The sequence below is a fragment of the Pseudophryne corroboree genome, chromosome 7 (assembly GCF_028390025.1).
Source record: "Pseudophryne corroboree isolate aPseCor3 chromosome 7, aPseCor3.hap2, whole genome shotgun sequence".
In the NCBI taxonomy this organism is placed as follows: domain Eukaryota; kingdom Metazoa; phylum Chordata; class Amphibia; order Anura; family Myobatrachidae; genus Pseudophryne; species Pseudophryne corroboree.
Window position 1 is genome coordinate 10,182,161 of NC_086450.1, and position 19,109 is coordinate 10,201,269.

General features: G+C 48.6%; 1 protein-coding gene across 1 annotated transcript in view; it reads left to right on the forward strand.

Annotated features, from left to right (window-relative positions):
* PLEKHM3 (pleckstrin homology domain containing M3) overlaps positions 1–19,109 on the forward strand; it is a 340,328-nt gene that overhangs the window by 167,445 nt on the left and 153,774 nt on the right. The window contains exon 5 of the mRNA XM_063932670.1: positions 18,544–18,737. Coding sequence (XP_063788740.1) covers positions 18,544–18,737 — 194 coding nt within the window. The remainder of the gene's footprint in view (positions 1–18,543; positions 18,738–19,109) is intronic.

Below are 19,109 nucleotides of genomic sequence, written 5' to 3' on the forward strand. Positions count from 1 at the left end.
TTGTAACTATTTTATTTATTGATCAGTAAATCCAATCTTGTTACAATGTGCCGGCCTGCTATGGTTTGTCATTTGTTTTAGGATTACCTGTTTGAGGTCCTTACCAGGGTGGTCAATCCCGGGCCATTTTTTCAATCACAGGTATCAGGATTGAAAAATGGTCAATCCCAGAATTTCTGGGATGCCCAGGATTGGTTTGTTTCCTGTGTCGCCGCCCCCCCCCCCCCCCCCCCCCCTCCCATACCGCCCTGCCCCGCACACATAACTCACCATACTACATGGGAGGGAGGGTTGGTCACTTCCTCCGGGTGCAGCAGGGCGAGGGGCGGCTGGCTGCGCACATTTCCTCCAAGTTTGGCGAGGTCCTCCGGGTTCGGCGAGGTCTGAGTGGTGGGTGACGGGCATCTGGCTGCGCAGTGTGACCTCTGACTTCACCTCACGTTGCGCAGGGGGAGCCCGGCAGCGTCTGAGCCTCCTGAGGACGCTCAATGCTGCCCGGCATTAAAAAAACAAAGAGCCGCCTGATCCTGAAATCCCTGGATGGTCAATCACACCGTGACCACTCACTCCCTGCTGTGTGATGCCTCAATCCACAGTATTTTGCGGTGGGGTGGTGGAGCTGTGGTGACACAGAATGCAACGCAATTCTCCCGTTAACACACACACCAGCACCTTGTGCCTCCTCCTACCAACTCCCCCACTTAGCATTGATCTATGTGGGGCTAGCCAGTGTCCAAGTTGATTAGCGTTGGCCCCCATCCCGGTACCCCTGACTGGTGGGTACCAAGATAAATATTAAAAATATGTTCGCCGATTGTGAAGCCGCTAAAATAAAAATGAGCGGTTTGATAAATTTGCCCCTTGGCCGCTCTTTTATAAAAACAAACAAACAAACAAAAAAAATGCATCCCATTAATACGTCCCTGTAAAAACTCCTCAAAAGGACACTTAATAGGAAAAGTTTTGCCGCAGTATGGCTCCCTTTATTATATCTTTCTGGAAATAAAATGCATTGATTTTTGTGAAGTTTTTAATGCACTTTCCAGCCTTAATTAGGGGTTATTTGTGATTAAGCTGAACTCGCTCGCACAATACCTCTGAAGAAGATGACATTTAAAACCTTTAAAAAAAAAAAAAGAATCCTTTCTGCTACAATTTGCCTCCCTGAAATAGCACAATTTAGCTCTGTCTCGGTGTAAACACGGACTTAAGGACCTGGAAGCCTAATGGCATTGCTCAATATATCATTTTCCATCATACTAGTCTCAAGTGCCATAGACAAAATTTCCCCCCTGCTTAAGAATGGAATACATTAGCGCTAGCTATTTCATCTTCTCCTGCTCTATTTCAGCCAATACATAATAGGAGCAGAATTAGTTCAGTGCTTTCTGGTAATTAATCCGTCCTTAGCGCAGTTTGGCCTGAGTGCTATATACCATTTCTCTTCTGTAATACTTGACCATTCTTGTTTGTAGCAACTAAAATCTCGTTTGGGAAAACCATGTGTTATTGTATGTGTGTTTCCATCGTCTGTAGGGCTTCATCCTGTACATTAAGGGGTTAAAGTCAAACATGGCGCTGCTACCTACAGCAGTCGACCCTCTGGCGATAAGGCGCTGAAGCCTATCTAGTACGGAATGGCTGGGGGGCTTTCATGTTCTGCCTCAGTAAATTAGGTTTTTATTTTAATTAGACTACATGTGAGTTGTTATTTCATTGTGTATGCAGTCCTGCACAGCGTTTAGGTGTCCGCAGTGGTTAGTATTACTTGCTCCCTTCGCACCCTGACAGCTTAACCCAGTAGATACAGATGGGTATCCGGATGGAAGATAGACAGTAAGTAAATAGATAGACATTCAATAGCTCGACACCAGATTGTCGTCAGGGTCAAAATGTCAACACAAAAAAAAAAAGGTAGACACGTGGGTTTTCATGATTTTTAGGGTTAGGGTCAGGCACTTGGGGGAGGGTTAGGATTAGGCTACAAAAGGGGAGGGTTAGGGTTAGGCACTAAGGTAAGGGTTAGGCATAGCGGTAGGATCAAGCACTAGGGGGATGGTTAGGGTTAGACACTAGGGTAAGGGTTAGGCACTAGGGGGAGGGTTAGGGTTCTGCACTAGTGTATTTGGGTAGGATTAGGCACTAGGGTAAGGTTTAGGCATATGGGTAGGATTAGGCACTAGGGGGAGGGTTAGGATTAGGCCGCGGAAGGGGACAGTAAGGGTTAGGCATAGGGGTAGGATTAGGCACTAGGGGGAGGGTTATGGTCAGGCATAGGGGTACAATAATGCACTCGGGGGAGGGTTAGGCACTAGTGTAAGGGTACGGCATATGGTTAGGATAAGGCACTAGTGGGAGGGTTAGGGTTAGGCTCTAGGGTAAGGGTTAGGCAAAGGGGTAGGATTAGGCACTGGGGGAAGTGTTAGGATTAGGCACTAGGGCAGAGGTTCCCAAACTGTGTGCCGTGGCTCCCTGGGGTGCCTCGGGACACTTGCAGGGGTTTCCTGGGTTGGTGGTCCAGGACCAATTCAAATTATTCATGGTCAATATAATAGGCAAAAACCAGTGCTAGTGGCTGCCAGTCATAAAATATGTGGCCAAACAGAAGCAAATCTTGTCCCTCACCACACAACTGACCCTAAGGATGACATATAAATGCGATCCACTTAATGTAATATTTCTTTCTAAATTTCTCAATAAGAAACTTTTGGCCTAGGGGTGCCGTGAAAAAAATTCTGATATTCTAGGGCGCCGTGATTCAAAATAGTTTGGAAACCACTGCACTAGGGTAAGGGTTTGGCATAGGGTTAGGATTCAGCACTAGGTGGAGGGTTAGTGTTAGGCACTAGGATAGGGGTAGGATTAGGCACTAGGGGAAGAGTTAGGGTTAGGCACTAGGGTCAGGCATAGGCGATAGGATTAGGCACTAGGGGGAGGATTAGGGTTAGGCACTGGGTTAAGGGTTAGGCATAGGGGTAGGATTAGACAGTAGGGAGAGGGTTAGGTACTAGGGTAAGGGTTAGACATAGGGGAAGGATTAGGCACTAGTGGGAGGGGTAGGATTAAGCACTAGGAGGGTTAGGGTTAGGCACTAGGGTAAGGGTTTGGCATAGGGTAAGGAGTAGGCACTAGGGGAAGAGTTAGGGTTAGGCACTAGGGTAAGGCATAGGCGGTAGGATTAGGCACTAGGGGGAGGATTAGGGTTAGGCACTGGGTTAAGGGTTAGGCATAGGGGTATGATTAGGCAGTAGGGAGAGGGTTAGGTACTGGGGTAAGGGTTAGACATAGGGGAAGGATTAGGCACTAGTGGGAGGTGTAGGATTAGGCACTAGGGGGAGGGTTAGGGTTAGGCACTAGGGTAAGGGTTTGGCATAGGGTAAGGAGTAGGCACTAGGGGGAGGGTTAGGCACTAGGGTAAGGCATAGGGGGTAGGATTAGGGTTAGGCACTGGGTTAAGGGTTAGGCATAGGGGTATGATTAGGCAGTAGGGAGAGGGTTAGGTACTAGGGTAAGGGTTAAACATAGGATAAGGATTAGGCACTAGCGGGAGGGGTAGGATTAGGCAGTAGGGAGAGGGTTAGGTACTAGGGTAAGGATTAGACATAGGGGTAGGATTAGGCACTAGGTTAAAATAAGATTTTACTCACCGGTAAATCTATTTCTCGTAGTCCGTAGTGGATGCTGGGGACTCCGTAAGGACCATGGGGAATAGACGGGCTCCGCAGGAGACTGGGCACTCTAAGAAAGATTTAGTACTACTGGTGTGCACTGGCTCCTCCCTCTATGCCCCTCCTCCAGACCTCAGTTAAGGAAACTGTGCCCGGAAGAGCTGACATTACAAGGAAAGGATTTTGGAATCCAGGGTAAGACTCATACCAGCCACACCAATCACACCGTATAACTTGTGATAACATACCCAGTTAACAGTATGAACAACAACAAAGCATCAACCATGGATGCCAACATAACATAACCCTTTATTAAGCAATAACTATATACACGTATTGCAGAAAGTCCGCACTTGGGACGGGCGCCCAGCATCCACTACGGACTACGAGAAATAGATTTACCGGTGAGTAAAATCTTATTTTCTCTAACGTCCTAGTGGATGCTGGGGACTCCGTAAGGACCATGGGGATTATACCAAAGCTCCCAAACGGGCGGAGAGTGCGGATGACTCTGCAGCACCGAATGAGCAAACACAAGGTCCTCCTCATCCAGGGTATCAAACTTGTAGAACTTTGCAAAGGTGTTTGAACACGACCAAGTAGCTGCTCGGCAAAGCTGTAATGCCGAGACCCCTCGGGCAGCCGCCCAAGAAGAGCCCACCTTCCTTGTGGAATGGGCTTTTACTGATTTTGGAGGCGGCAAGCCAGCCGCAGAATGAGCCTGCTGAATCGTGTTACAGATCCAGCGAGCAATAGTTTGCTTTGAAGCAGGAGCCACCCAGCTTGTTGGATGCATACAGGATAAACAGCGAGTCAGTTTTCCTGACTCCAGCCGTTCTGGCTACATAAATCTTCAAAGCCCTGACTACATCTAGTAACTTGGAATCCTCCAAGTCACGAGTAGCTGCAGGCACCACAATAGGTTGGTTCAAATGAAAAGATGACACCACCTTTGGCAGAAATTGCGGACGAGTCCGTAATTCTGCCCTGTCCATATGGAAAACCAGATAGGGGCTTTTACATGACAAAACCGCCAATTCTGACACACGCCTAGCCGAAGCTAAGGCCAATAGCATGACCACTTTCCACGTGAGATATTTTAACTCCACGGTCTTAAGTGGCTCAAACCAGTGAGATTTCAGGAAACTCAACACCACGTTAAGATCCCAAGGTGCCACTGGTGGCACAAAAGGGGGCTGAATATGCAGCACTCCCTTTACAAACGTCTGAACTTCAGGTAGAGAAGCTAGTTTTTTATGAAAGAAAATGGATAGGGCCGAAATCTGGACCTTAATGGACCCCAAGTTTAGGCCCAAAGTCACTCCCGACTGTAGGAAGTGAAGGAAACGGCCCAGCTGGAATTCCTCTGTAGAGGCATTCCTGGCCTCACACCCAGCAACATATTTTTGCCGTATACGGTGATAATGTTTAGCCGTCACGTCCTTCCTAGCCTTTATCCGCGTAGGAATAACCTCATCCGGAATCCCTTTTTTCTACTAGGATCCGGCGTTCAACCGCCATGCCGTCAAACGCAGCTGCGGTAAGTCTTGGAACAGACAAGGTCCCTGCTGCAACAGATCCTGCCCTAGAGGCAGAGGCCTTGGGTCCTCTGTGAGCATTTCTTGCAGCTCTGGATACCAAGTCCTTCTTGGCCAGTCCGGAACAATGAGTATTGTTCTCACTCCTCTTTTCCTTATGATTCTCAGCACCTTGGGTAAGAGAGGAAGATGAGGAAACACATAAACCGACTGGAACATCCACGGTGTCACCAGTGCGTCTACAGCTATCGCCTGAGAGTCTCTTGACCTGGCGCAATACCTCTGTAGCTTTTTGTTGAGGCGGGATGCCATCATGTCCACCTGTGGCAGTTCCCACCGACCTACAATCTGCGCGAAGACTTCTTGATGAAGTCCCCCCTCTCCCGGGTGTAGGTCGTGCCTGCTGAGGAAGTCTGCTTCCCAGTTGTCCACTCCCGGAATGAACACTGCTGACAGTGCTCGTACGTGATTCTCCGCCCATCGAAGAATTCTGGTGGCTTCTCGCCACCCTGCTCCTTGTGCCGCCTTGGCGGTTTACATGAGCCACTGCGGGGATGTTGTTTGATTGGATCAGCACCGATTGGTTGCGAAGCAGGGTCTCCGCTTGACTTAGGGCGTTGTATATGGCCCTTAGTTCCAGGATATTGATGTGAAGGCAAGTCTCCTGACTTGACCACAGCCCTTGGAAAAATTCTTCCCTGAGTGACTGCCCCCCACCCTCGGAGGCTTGCATCCGTGGTCACCAGGACCCAGTCCTGAATGCCGAACCTGCGGCCCTCGAGAAGGTGAGTACTCTGCAGCCACCACAGGAGAGACACCCTGGCCCCGGGGGATAGGGTGATTAACCGATGCATCTAAAGATGTGATCCGGAACCACTTTGTCCAGTAAGTCCCATTAGAAGGTCCTCTCATGGAACCTGCCGAAAGGAATGGCCTCGTATGATGCCACCATCCTTCCCAGGACTCGAGTGCAGTGATGCACTGACACCTGTTTTGGTTTTAATAGATTCCTGACCAGTGTCACGAGCTCCTGAGCTCTCTCTATTGGGAGATAAACCCCTTTTCTGGTCTGTGTCTAGAATCATGCCTAGGAGAGGCAGATGAGCTGTAGGAACCAACTGCGACTTTGGAATATATAGTATCCAGCAGTGTTGCCGTTACACTTCCAGAGAAAGTGATACGCTGTTCAGCCACTGCTCTCTTGATCTCGCTTTTATGAGGAGATCGTCCAAGTACGTGATAATAGTGACACCTTGCTTCCGCAGGAGCACCATCATTTCCGCCATTACCTTGGTGAATATTCTCGGGGCCGTGGAGAGACCAAACGGCAACGTCTGAAATTGGTAATGACAATCCCGTACCGCAATTCTGAGGTACGCCTGATGAGGTGGATAAATGGGGACATGAAGGTATGCCTCCTTTATGTCCCGAGTCACGATAAAATCTCCCCCTTTTAGGCTTGTAACGACCGCTCTTAGCGGTTCCATCTTGAACTTGAACCTTTTCAGGTATATGTTCAGGGATTTTAAATTCAATATGGGTCTGACCGAACCGTCTGGTTTCGGGACTACCACATGGTCGAATAATAACCCCCTCCTTGTCGAAGGAGGGGAACCTTGACCACCACCTGTTGAAGATACAATTTGTGAATTGCAGTTAACCCTGTTTCCCTCTCGTGGGGGGAAGCCGGCAGGGCCGTCAGTGAGGAGACATCTTCTCAGAGTCCAGCTTGTATCCCTGAGACACAATATCTGTTGCCCAGGGATCTAACAGGGAGTGAACCCACTTGTTGCAGAACTTACGAAAGCGTGCCCCCACTGGGCCTAGCTCCGTCTGTGGAGCCCCAGCGACATGCGGTGGATTTTCATAGAGGCCGGGGAGGACTTCTGTTCCTGGGAACTAGCTGTGCAGCTTCTTTCCTCTGGCCCCGCCTCTGGCAAGAAAGGACGCACCTCGGACTTTCTTGTTTCTTTGTTCGAAAAGCTGCATTTGATAATGACGTGCTTTCCTAGGCTGTGCAGGAATATAAGGCAAAATATCCGAATTACCAGCTATAGCCGTGGAGACCAGGTCCGAGAACCCTTCTCCACACAATCCTCAGCCTTCCATATGCCACTTAAGTTGGCATCATCTGTCCATTGCATATTCTACAGGACACGTCAAGCAGAAATCGACATAGCTTTGACTCTAGGACCCAGTATACTCATGTCTCTTTGGGCATGTTTGATTATATATAGCTCTTAAGACAGCATATTTAATATATATACATATCTCTCTCTCTATATATATATATATATATATATACTAGGGTCTCAATTTCTGCTGATAAGGTACCGCCACGCCGCCCCAGCGCTATAAACCCATGCAGACACAATCGCCGGTCTGAGTAGTGTACCAGAATGTGCACGCTTTCTGCAGGATCCCTGAGATAGCTAGGGCTACCTTCTGTGCAAACGTGACACCCTAGGGGAAGATTCCCATCACATCCTGGCCCTAGTGGGGAAAGGATATTGCCTGAGAATTCTTTGTGGGAAGCTGCAGTCTCTTGTCTGGAGATTCCCGCTCTTTTTCCTTATGAGAGGAGGGAAATTTACCCCAGCTTTCTTCCCCCTAAACATGTGTACCCTTGTGTCAGGGACAATGAGTCATCAGTGATATGCAAATCATCTTTTATTACAATAATCATATATTGAATACTTCTCTGCCATTTTGGCTGTCACTTTGCATTATCGTAGTCGACACTGGAGTCAAACTCTGTGTCGATATCAGTGTTTATTATTTTGGATAGTGAGCATTGTGAGACTCTGAAGGTCTCTGCGCCATAGGGACAGACATGGGTAGATTTCCTGTCTGTTCTCTAATCTTTTGTGCAATAAATTCACCTTAGCACTTACACATATCCAAACAGGTGTCGGCGTTGTCGACGGAGACACCCTCACACACACATATTTGCTCTATCTCCTCCTTAGGGGAGCCTTTTACCTCAGACATGTCGACACACACGTACCGACACACCACACACACAGGGGATGCTCTATTTGAAGACAGTTCCCCCACAAGGCCCTTTGGAGAGACAGAGAGAGAGTATGCCAGCACACACCCCAGCGCTATATGACCCAGGAATCACACAGTAACTTAGTGTTAACCCAGTAGCTGCTGTATATATTGTTTCTCTGACGTCCTAGTGGATGCTGGGAACTCCGTAAGGACCATGGGAATAGACGGGCTCCGCAGGAGACTGGGCACTCTAAAAGAAAGATTAGGTACTATCTGGTGTGCACTGGCTCCTCCCTCTATGCCCCTCCTCCAGACCCCAGTTAGAATCTGTGCCCGGCTCGAGCTGGTTGCACACTAGGGGCTCTCCTGAGCTCCGAGTAAAGAAAGTATTTATTAGGTTTTTTATTTTCAGTGAGATCTGCTGGCAACAGACTCACTGCTATGAGGGACTTAGGGGAGAGAAGCGAACCTACCTGCTTGCAGCTAGCTTGGGCTTCTAGGCTACTGGACACCATTAGCTCCAGAGGGATCGAACACAGGCCCAGCCTCGGTCGTCCGGTCCCGGAGCCGCGCCGCCGTCCCCCTTGCAGATCCAGAAGACGGAAGATTCCGAGGAGAAAATCGGCGGCTGAAGACTCCGGTCTTCATTAAGGTAGCGCACAGCACTGCAGCTGTGCGCCATTGCTCCCCATGCACACCACATACTCCGGTCACTGATGGGTGCAGGGCGCTGGGGGGAGGGGGGGCGCCCTGGGCTGCAATTAGAGTACCTTAACATGGCAAAAAAAACACATAATATAGTCTAATAAACTATATATGTGTAAAAATCCCCTGCCATAATATTAATAAAAGAGCGGGATAAGCCTGCCGAGAAGGGGGCGGGACTATCTCCCTCAGCACACTGGCGCCATTTTCTCTTCACAGTTCCGCTGGAAGACAGCTCCCCAGGCTCTCCCCTGCAGTTTCCAGGCTCAAAGGGTTAAAAAGAGAGGGGGGGCACTAAATTTAGGCGCAAACTATACATGTTAAGCAGCTATAGGGAAAAATCACTTTCTGTAATAGTGTAAATCCCTAATTATATAGCGCTGTGGTGTGTGCTGGCATACTCTCTCTCTGTCTCCCCAAAGGACTTTTTGGGGTCCTGTCCTCAGTCAGAGCATTCCCTGTGTGTGCGGTGTGTCGGTACGGCTGTGTCGACATGTTTGATGAGGAGGCTTATGTGGAGGCGGAGCAGGTGCCGATAAATGTGATGTCACCCCCTGCGGGGTCGACACCAGTGTGGATGGATATGTGGAAGGTATTAACCGACAGTGTCAACTCCTTACATAAAAGGTTTGATGATAACAGCTGTGGGACAGCCGGCTTCTCAGCCTGTGCCTGCCCAGGCGTCTCAAAGGCCATCAGGGGCTCAAAAACGCCCGCTACCTCAGATGGCAGACACAGATGTCGACACGGAGTTTGACTCCAGTGTCGACGACGACGAGACAAATGTACATTCCACTAAGGCTATCCGTTGCATGATTACGGCAATGAAAAATGCGTTACACATTTCTGACATTAACCCAGGTACCACTAAAAAGGGTATTATGTTTGGGGAGAAAAGCAACCAGTGGTTTTTCCCCCTTCAGATGAGCTAAATGAAGTGTGTGAAGAAGCGTGGGGTTCCCCAGATAAGAAACTAGTGATTTCTAAAATGTTACTAATGGCGTACCCTTTCCCGCCAGAGGACAGGGTACGTTGGGAGACATCCCCGAGGGTGGATAAAGCGCTCACACGCTTGTCATAAAAGGTGGCACTACCGTCTCAGGATACGGCCGCCTTAAAGGAGCCTGCGGATAGAAAGCAGGAGGCTATCCTGAAGTCTGTGTATTCACACTCAGATACTATACTAAGACCTGCTATTGCTTCAGCATGGATGTGCAGTGCTGCAGCAGCGTGGTCTGATTCCCTGTCTGATAATATTGATTCCCTTGACAGGGACACTATATTGCTAACCATAGAGCACATTAAAGACGTAGTCTTATACATGAGAGATGCACAGAGGGATATTTGCCGGCTGGCATCTAGAATAAATGCAATGTCCATTTCTGCCAGGAGAGTATTATGGACTCAGCAGTGGACAGGTGATGCGAATTCTAAAAGGCACATGGAGGTTTTGCCTTACAAGGGTGAGGAATTGTTTGGGGATGGTCTCTCGGACCTCGTTTCCACAGCGACAGCTGGGAAGTTGACATTTTTACCCCAGGTTCCCTCACAGCCAAAGAAAGCACCGTATTATCAGGTACAGTCCTTTCGGCCCCAGAAAGGCAAGCGGGTTAAAGGCGCGTCCTTTCTGCCCAGAGGCAGGGGTAGAGGGAAAAAGCTGCACCATACAGCCAGTTCCCAAGAACAGAAATCCTCCCCTGCTTCCACTAAATCCACCGCATGACGCTGGGGCTCCACTGGTGGAGCCAGGTGCGGTGGGGGCCCGTCTTCGGAACTTCAGCGACCGGTGGGTTCGCTCACGGGGGGATCCCTGGGTTCTACAATCTCAGGGATACAAGCTGGAATTCGAGACGTCTCCCCCTCGCCGTTACACTGTCAAAGTCAGAAAAATGTCTCAATGCACGTTGCCATATTTGCACCGCACACTGGTCCGTGCTGCGCATGCGTACGCTCTCCCGTGGAAGCGCATACCCGCAATAGCGTGCACTCGCACGCGCAGTATGCGCATTTACGGTAGAGTTTATGTGATCGTAGCGTGCGACTCATTAGTTACAAATGTTCACAATTAATGTAGTTTATAGATCATGATCCCTTTGATAGTTTCTGTAAGTTTGGTTAAAGTATAATGTCCCAGAGCTGAGGAATCCCTCTTTGCATCGTACGAAGGGTTTAACAGGAATCATACAGCAGTGTTTGGTACCCATCGGAAGAGTATTTGATTAGCAATATTCCGGTGTTGGTTTGGAGCGTATTAATCGCTCGTGCGAATAGTTATGGACATAAGAAGTTTATGTCCATTTCTATGATTTGCACATACTCAGGTATGCGGCGGGAAACCCAGTTTCCCACCCACCTGAGCTGTTGGAAATCGTCACAGCCCACCTGTATGAATCACCCTATGACCTTTTGTTATGATGCAGGGCCGAATTCCTTCGGCCAATGGACAATGGGATTGTAGGACCAGGAGATTGCATTGTGTGTGGAGCATAAATAGGCAGGCCGACCACATCCAGCTCTCACTCTCTCATCAACGGTTATCTGCTGATAATCGGGAGCTGGATATCGAGGCGCTGGCGATCATACCCTTTGTGCGTAAGTTCTCTCCATAATCATTGTCTTTCTGCGAGCCAATCTCTCTCTCTCTCTCTATCTCTCTCTCTCCTCTTTTTCTCTTAAATACCTTATAGTATTATAGTATTGTATCGTATTGCATTTAGGTCAGTGTAGTATTGTCTTTTTTGTATTTATTGTTTAGTTCTGTGGTTAGGAAGTCTCTGTTATATTGTAGTGTATCATATGTACTGTTATCCCCTTTTACAAGTATTCTAGATATAATACAGTTAATAGGCCTTGGAAACCTAAACCAGTATCTGTGTATTTACTATAGTGTTAAGTGTTCACTTGAGCGTCGGTGACGCTCATGCAGCTTTGTAGATAGTCAGGTTCCACAAGGTTGCACTTACACCCTGTACTCACATTAAGGTATTCAGTGTATTTCATCGGTATAAGGTTTAACATAAAGGTATAGTGTTGTGAGCGTCTGCATCGCTGGTGACCTCCTCGTGGTCTCTAGCGTACGCTACGTTACAGCGAATCTTTCCCCTAGACATAACCAATAACGTGTCCTGTGATCACTGGGCCGTGAGCGAACGTGACGCTTGAGCGTCTCGCCTACGGCTGAGCGATCGTTACGCAAATAGCGTATCATTACGGTATTTCTTAAATAAACAGCGTACAGTGTTCTTAGCTTCATAAGGGTTGTTTATACGACAAGGAATTTAGCATTGTCAACCTCAAATCAGCCTTGCCAGCTACTCCCCCGGACAGGGAGGTAGTGTTGGCGGCAATTCACAAGCTGTTCCTCCAGCAGGTGATAGTAAAAGTTCCCCTCCTTCAACAGGGACGGGGTTACTATTCCACAATGTTTGTGGTACCGAAATCAGACGGTTCGGTGAGATCCATTCTAAATTTAAAATCCTTGAACACTTATATAAGAAGGTTCAAGTTCAAAATGGAATCGCTCAGGGCGGTTATTGCAAGCCTGGAAGAAGGGGATTACATGGTATCACTGGACATCAAGGATGCGTACCTGCATGTCCCCATTTACCCTCCTCACCAGGTGTACCTCCGTTTTGTGGTACAAGACTGCCATTACCAATTCCAGACGTTGCCGTTTGGTCTGTCCACGGCACTGAGGGTATTTACCAAGGTAATGGCCGAAATGATGATACTCCTTCGAAAGAAGGGAGTTATAATTATCCCATACTTGGACGATCTCCTTATAAAGGCGAGGTCCAGGGAGCAGTTGTTGGTCGGAGTAGCACTATCTCAGGAAGTGCTTCAACAGCACGGCTGGATTATGAATATTCCAAAGTCGCAGCTGGTTCCTACGACGCGTCTGCTGTTCCTGGGTATGGTTCTGGACACAGAACAGAAGAAGGTGTTTCTCCCGGAGGAGAAGGCCAAGGAGTTGTCATCTCTGGTCAGAGACCTCCTGAAACCAAAACAGGTGTCAGTGCATCACTGCACGCGAGTCCTGGGAAAGATGGTAGCTTCTTACGAGGCAATTCCATTCGGCAGGTTCCATGCAAGGATCTTTCAGTGGGATCTGTTAGACAAGTGGTCCGGATCGCATCTTCAGATGCATCGGCTGATCACCCTGTCCCCGAGGGCCAGGGTGTCTCTGCTGTGGTGGCTGCAGAGTGCTCATCTTCTAGAGGGCCGCAGATTCGGCATACAGGACTGGGTCCTGGTGACCACGGATGCAAGCCTCCGAGGTTGGGGGGCAGTCACTCAGGGAAGAAACTTCCAGGGACAATGGTCGAGTCAGGAGGCTTCCCTACACAAGACTCCTGCTTCAAAACCAGCCGGTGCTGATTCAGTCAGACAACATCACGGCGGTCGCCCATGTAAATCGACAGGGCGGCACAAGAAGTAGGATGGCGATGGCAGAAGCCACAAGGATTCTCCGATGGGCGGAAAATCACGTGATAGCACTGTCAGCAGTGTTCATTCCGGGAGTGGACAACTGGGAAGCAGACTTCCTCAGCAGGCACGACCTCCACCCGGGAGAGTGGGGACTTCATCCAGAAGTCTTCCAACTGATTGTAAACCGTTGGGAAAGGCCACAGGTGGACATGATGGCGTCCCGCCTAAACAAAAAGCTAAAAAGATATTGCGCCAGGTTAAGGGACCCTCAGGCGATAGCTGTGGACGCTCTAGTGACACCGTGGGTGTACCAGTCGGTTTATGTGTTCCCTCCTCTTCCTCTCATACCAAAGGTGCTGAGGATAATAAGAAAGAGAGGGGTGAGAACTATACTCATCGTTCCGGATTGGCCAAGAAGGACTTGGTACCCGGAACTGCAAGAAATGATCTCAGAGGACCCTTGGCCTCTGCCTCTCAGACAGGACCTGCTACAGCAGGGGCCCTGTCTGTTCCAAGACTTACCGCGGCTGCGTTTGACGGCATGGCGGTTGAACGCCGGATCCTGATGGAAAAGGGCATTCCGGTTGAAGTCATTCCTACGCTGATAAAAGCTAGGAAAGATGTGACAGCAAGGCATTATCACCGCATATGGCGAAGATATGTTGCTTGGTGTGAGGCTATGAAGGCCCCCACAGAAGAATTTCAGCTGGGTCGTTTTCTGCACTTCCTACAGTCAGGAGTGACTATGGGCCTAAAATTGGGTTCCATTAAAGTCCAGATTTCGGCCCTGTCTATTTTCTTTCAAAAAGAACTGGCTTCACTGCCTGAAGTTCAGACGTTTGTAAGGGAGTGCTGCATATTCAGCCCCTTTTGTGCCCCAGTGGCACCTTGGGATCTCAACGTAGTGTTGGATTTCCTAAAATCACATTGGTTTGAGCCACTTCAGACCGTGGAATTAAAATATCTCACGTGGAAAGTGGTCATGCTTTTGGCCTTGGCTTCGGCTAGGCGGGTGTCAGAATTGGCGGCTTTGTCCTGTAAAAGCCCCTATCTGATCTTCCATATGGACAGAGCAGAATTGAGGACGCGTCCCCAATTCCTCCCTAAGGTGGTATCAGCGTTTCATTTGAACCAAACTATTGTGGTGCCTGCGGCTACTCGGGACTTGGAGGCCTCCAAGTTGCTGGACGTAGTCCGGGCCCTGAAAATCTATGTTCCAGGACGGCTAGAGTCAGAAAAACTGACTCGCTGTTTATCCTGCATGCACCCAACAAGCTGGGTGCTCCTGCTTCTAAGCAGACTATTGCTCGCTGGATCTGCTCCACGATTCAACTTGCACATTCTGCGGCTGGACTGCCGCATCCTAAATCAGTAAAGGCCCATTCCACGAGGAAGGGGGCTCTTCTTGGGCGGCTGCCCGATGGGTCTCGGCTTTACAACTTTGCCGAGCTGCTACTTGGTTGGGATCAAACACGTTTGCAAAATTCTACAAGTTTGATACCCTGGCTGAGGAGGACCTTGAGTTTGCTCATTCGGTGCTGCTGAGTCATCCGCACTCTCCCGCCCGTTTGGGAGCTTTGGTATAATCCCCATGGTCCTTACGGAGTTCCCAGCATCCACTAGGACGTCAGAGAAAATAATAAATTACTCACCGGTAATTCTATTTCTCGTAGTTCGTAGTGGATGCTGGGCGCCCATCCCAAGTGCGGATTGTCTGCAATACTTGTATATAGTTATTGCCTAACTAAAGGGTTATTGTTATGAGCCATCTGTTCGTGAGGCTCAGTTGTTATTCATACTGTTGACTGGGTATAGTATCACGAGTTGTACGGTGTGATTGGTGTGGCTGGTATGAGTCTTACCCGGGATTCCAAATCCTTTCCTTATTGTGTCAGCTCTTCCGGGCACAGTTTCCCTAACTGAGGTCTGGAGGAGGGGCATAGAGGGAGGAGCCAGTGCACACCAGATATAGTACCTAATCTTTCTTTTAGAGTGCCCAGTCTCCTGCGGAGCCCGTCTATTCCCATGGTCCTTACGGAGTTCCCAGCATCCACTACGGACTACGAGAAATAGAATTACCGGTGAGTAAATTCTTATTTTTTACGCCAAATTTATGTGCCCCCCCTCTCTTTTTCACCCTCTTTCTACCGTGAGTCTGCAGGGGAGAGCCTGGGGAGCTTCCTCTCAGCGGAGCTGTGGAGAGAAAATGGCGCTGGTGAGTGCTGAGGAAGAAGCCCCGCCCCCTCAGCGGCGGGCTTCTCTCCCGCGTTTCTGTGTAAAAATAATGGCGGGGGCTCATGCATATTACAGTGCCCAGCTGTATATATGCTGCTTTTTGCCAGGAGGTACTCAATTGCTGCCCAGGGCGCCCCCCCCTGCGCCCTGCACCCTACAGTGACCGGAGTGTGTGGGTTAGTGTGGGAGCAATGGCGCACAGCTGCAGTGCTGTGCGCTACCTCATATGAAGACAGGAGTCTTCTGCCGCCGATTTTGACGTCTTCTTGCTTCAACCCGCCGGCTTCTGTCTTCTGGCTCTGCGAGGGGGACGGCGGCGCGGCTCCGGGAACGGACGACCAAGGTTAAGTTCCTGTGTTCGATCCCTCTGGAGCTAATGGTGTCCAGTAGCCTAAGAAGCGCAACCTAGCCGCAGTTAGTAGGTTTGCTTCTTTCCCCTCAGTCCCACGTAGCACAGAGTCTGTTGCCAGCAGAAGCTCTCTGAAAATAAAAAACCTAACAAAATACTTTCTTAATAGCAAGCTCAGGAGAGCTCACTAAAATGCACCCAGCTCCTTCCGGGCACAGATTCTAACTGAGGTCTGGAGGAGGGGCATAGAGGGAGGAGCCAGTGCACACCAGTAGTACTAAATCTTTCTTAGAGTGCCCAGTCTCCTGCGGAGCCCGTCTATTCCCCATGGTCCTTACGGAGTCCCCAGCATCCACTAGGACGTTAGAGAAAATAACACAAAAAAGTGTTGATCTTTTTTGTGTCGACCATTTGCATAGCGACCTTTTGACCCCGTCAGCCCAAATCCATGTCGACTATTTAACTGTTGCCCATCTGGTGTCGACCTACTGACTGTCTATCTAAATACTGTCGATCTTTTAAGCCACACCCATATAGATGTGTCTTTTTACACTGTGACTACAGTCGCCCAAATAGCCCCATTCAACACGCCAGGTTCCGCTGCGTCTGCCTCGCTCAAACGGCGCATCTTATTCACATTAATAAAACTACAGCGCTAGCTTTCTCTGATCTATTTGATGTGCGACACATCTGGGTGCGAATGAGTCTGGGTACGAAGGGTTCCGGTACAAGTGTCTGCGCCTTTTTCTCCCTGCGCGCCGTCTGCAACTTTATGCATGTGTAGATACAAACCCTTTGTGGTTGAAGTTGAAGCCCGGCATTTCTAGTACAGTGTGGGACGCTGCGTCTGCCATGTGACTAAGATGCAAAATTTGCAGAAAAATCCGGTACGCTGCTAGTCTCTGAGCGCCCCAGTCATGCTCGGCGTCTTGCAACGGATGGCGTGTAGACACTGGCTGAAGGAGAACTCCAATTTATAGACAAATCCGTACTGTAGGCTGTTACAGGTGTTGGATCCTGTTGCTCTGTTTAAGCAACAAGATCATTGCTCAGTCTGGCCGCACATGTGGCTGACCAATCAGGATGGGATCCAGTTGACTTGGCCTGGTCACAGGCAGCGTGGCCTGGTAGGGAGCCCATGATCTGCCTATAGTACCCTTCATCCTACCGCATTTCCCCTCATCCCCCAGTGTCATTACCTTGTACAGTCCCTACGCTCAGTCCCTGACCGTGACCTCATTCAGCGCTTATAATGCAGGAGCAAAGTACTTTGCAAAACGGTCTCAATGCCCAACAAGTAGATACTGTCACTTGGGTGTGATATAGAAGATCTGCACTGGTCGACGGGTAAAAGGTGGACACTGGGTAAGGTCGACAGGTAGAAAAAGTTGACAGGGTCAAAAGGTGTGAGACTTTTTTTACATTTTTGGCAGTGCAGGCAGAGAAACCGGAGTTTCATGAGCTACCGACGGAGCTTCTCAACCAGAGGAGAGATAGGAGGGTGGAGAGAGCTGTAAGTGACACAGGGATCCCAGCTTCTCTTCCTACCCACCTTGGTGTCTGGGTCCTATGTAACCAGTTACCTAATGAGGGACTAGAGAAAGACACACACAGAGTCCTCCTGAGTCCTGTCCCAGTGTGTAAGTAGTGCAGAGGCTGCTGCTATTCTTACATGTGACAAGATAAATGATAGATTTTATTTTTCTATGTGTATTTTAAGGTTGTTTAAGTTGTCTTTGTTCCACTACAAGAACATTTTATAAAGTAGTTGTCTCTCAATTAGCTGGAGCTATAAACAGTGCCCAGGCATTATTACACTATTAGTTTAAATCTAATATACACCATTGGTTTAATTTTAATATAGACAATCCGTACCGCCCAACATGACCCATTCCAGGAGGCAGAAAATGCTCTCTACCTGGGCTTCCGTCTTAAGTTATGATTACATTCATCTGTGTTGAAATACCTTTCTTATCAATTAAATAGTTCAACACAGGTGACGCCAATCATATAGTAAGTGGTAAGTCCAGATAGAGAGCATTTTGTCCCTCCTGGAATAGGTTCATGTTGGGAGGTATGCACAATCTAATATACACCCACCCCCCCACCCCCGCTCCACCGGGGGAGCCTTTGTCTTAAGTCCCCCGGGCACCCCCTAGTCTTAATCCGGCCCTGATTGGAACCTATCCGACTTCTCCCTATTGAGTTTTTTGTTCATGCAGCTCAGTTGTAACATAGCAAAAATGTTTTGATACTAAACCTTGTTATTAGATGTAATTAGGTAATATGTATAAAAGGAGTAATTAATGCACATGATGCGAGGGTTAGGCAACCCTTTAGCAAGTCTCTCCCCCCAGCTTTTGTTGAGCTGCTGTTGATTATATGTAACCTGCCTATATTACGGTATCAGAGTACAACAATAATATAAGACTCTATTCAGAAAGAAGTATAGAAATCTGCTATTATGTACCACGAGGCAGGTGTGCTGCGTAACAATATACACTTCCCGGCTGCGAGATTCATCAGCATAACATGTACAAAGGAAACAAAAGCAGCCCTCCGATTTCAGGAGAAGCCGAGCGCACTACAGCGCCAAGTGACCTTTCATTTATTTATTTTTCAGGTATCCAAGCAGGCAAAGGAGTTCCTAGAGTATGTGCACGAAGAGCCATTGATTGACCTGCAGCAGGAAAACCCTTTGCTGTACCGGCACGTGGACGCACTGGCGCAGGTTGTGCGTCTGAGACAGCAGCTAAAGTCGCTTCGGGCTTACCTGTTTAGCTGCCGGGCAGTGGTGGCCGAGGACCTACGTAGGAGGTGGGTGGTCAGTGGCACGGCACCAAGAATGAGAATACCTCTTTAATAGTCTTTAAACTGTCATTTGAAAAATGATAGTTAGCAGCTGATTGGCTGGAGCACCATTTATCTTACGTAACAAGTGGTCAGAAGAATATCACTTGTTGTTAAATCTGCCCCATCATATCAGAAGTTAGCAGCGACGGCTGCCACCTTGTTTGCCATGACAGACACTTCTCTGAGCTACTGCCCCAACAAGAGCTTGATAAATAGGAACAAAAATAATATCTTATTGCCACCACGTGCAGCCATTAGAAAGATAGTAAGTATTGCTGAGATTTTCAATCGGAGATCGTGATTTTTTATTATACATATATATGTATATATATAAAA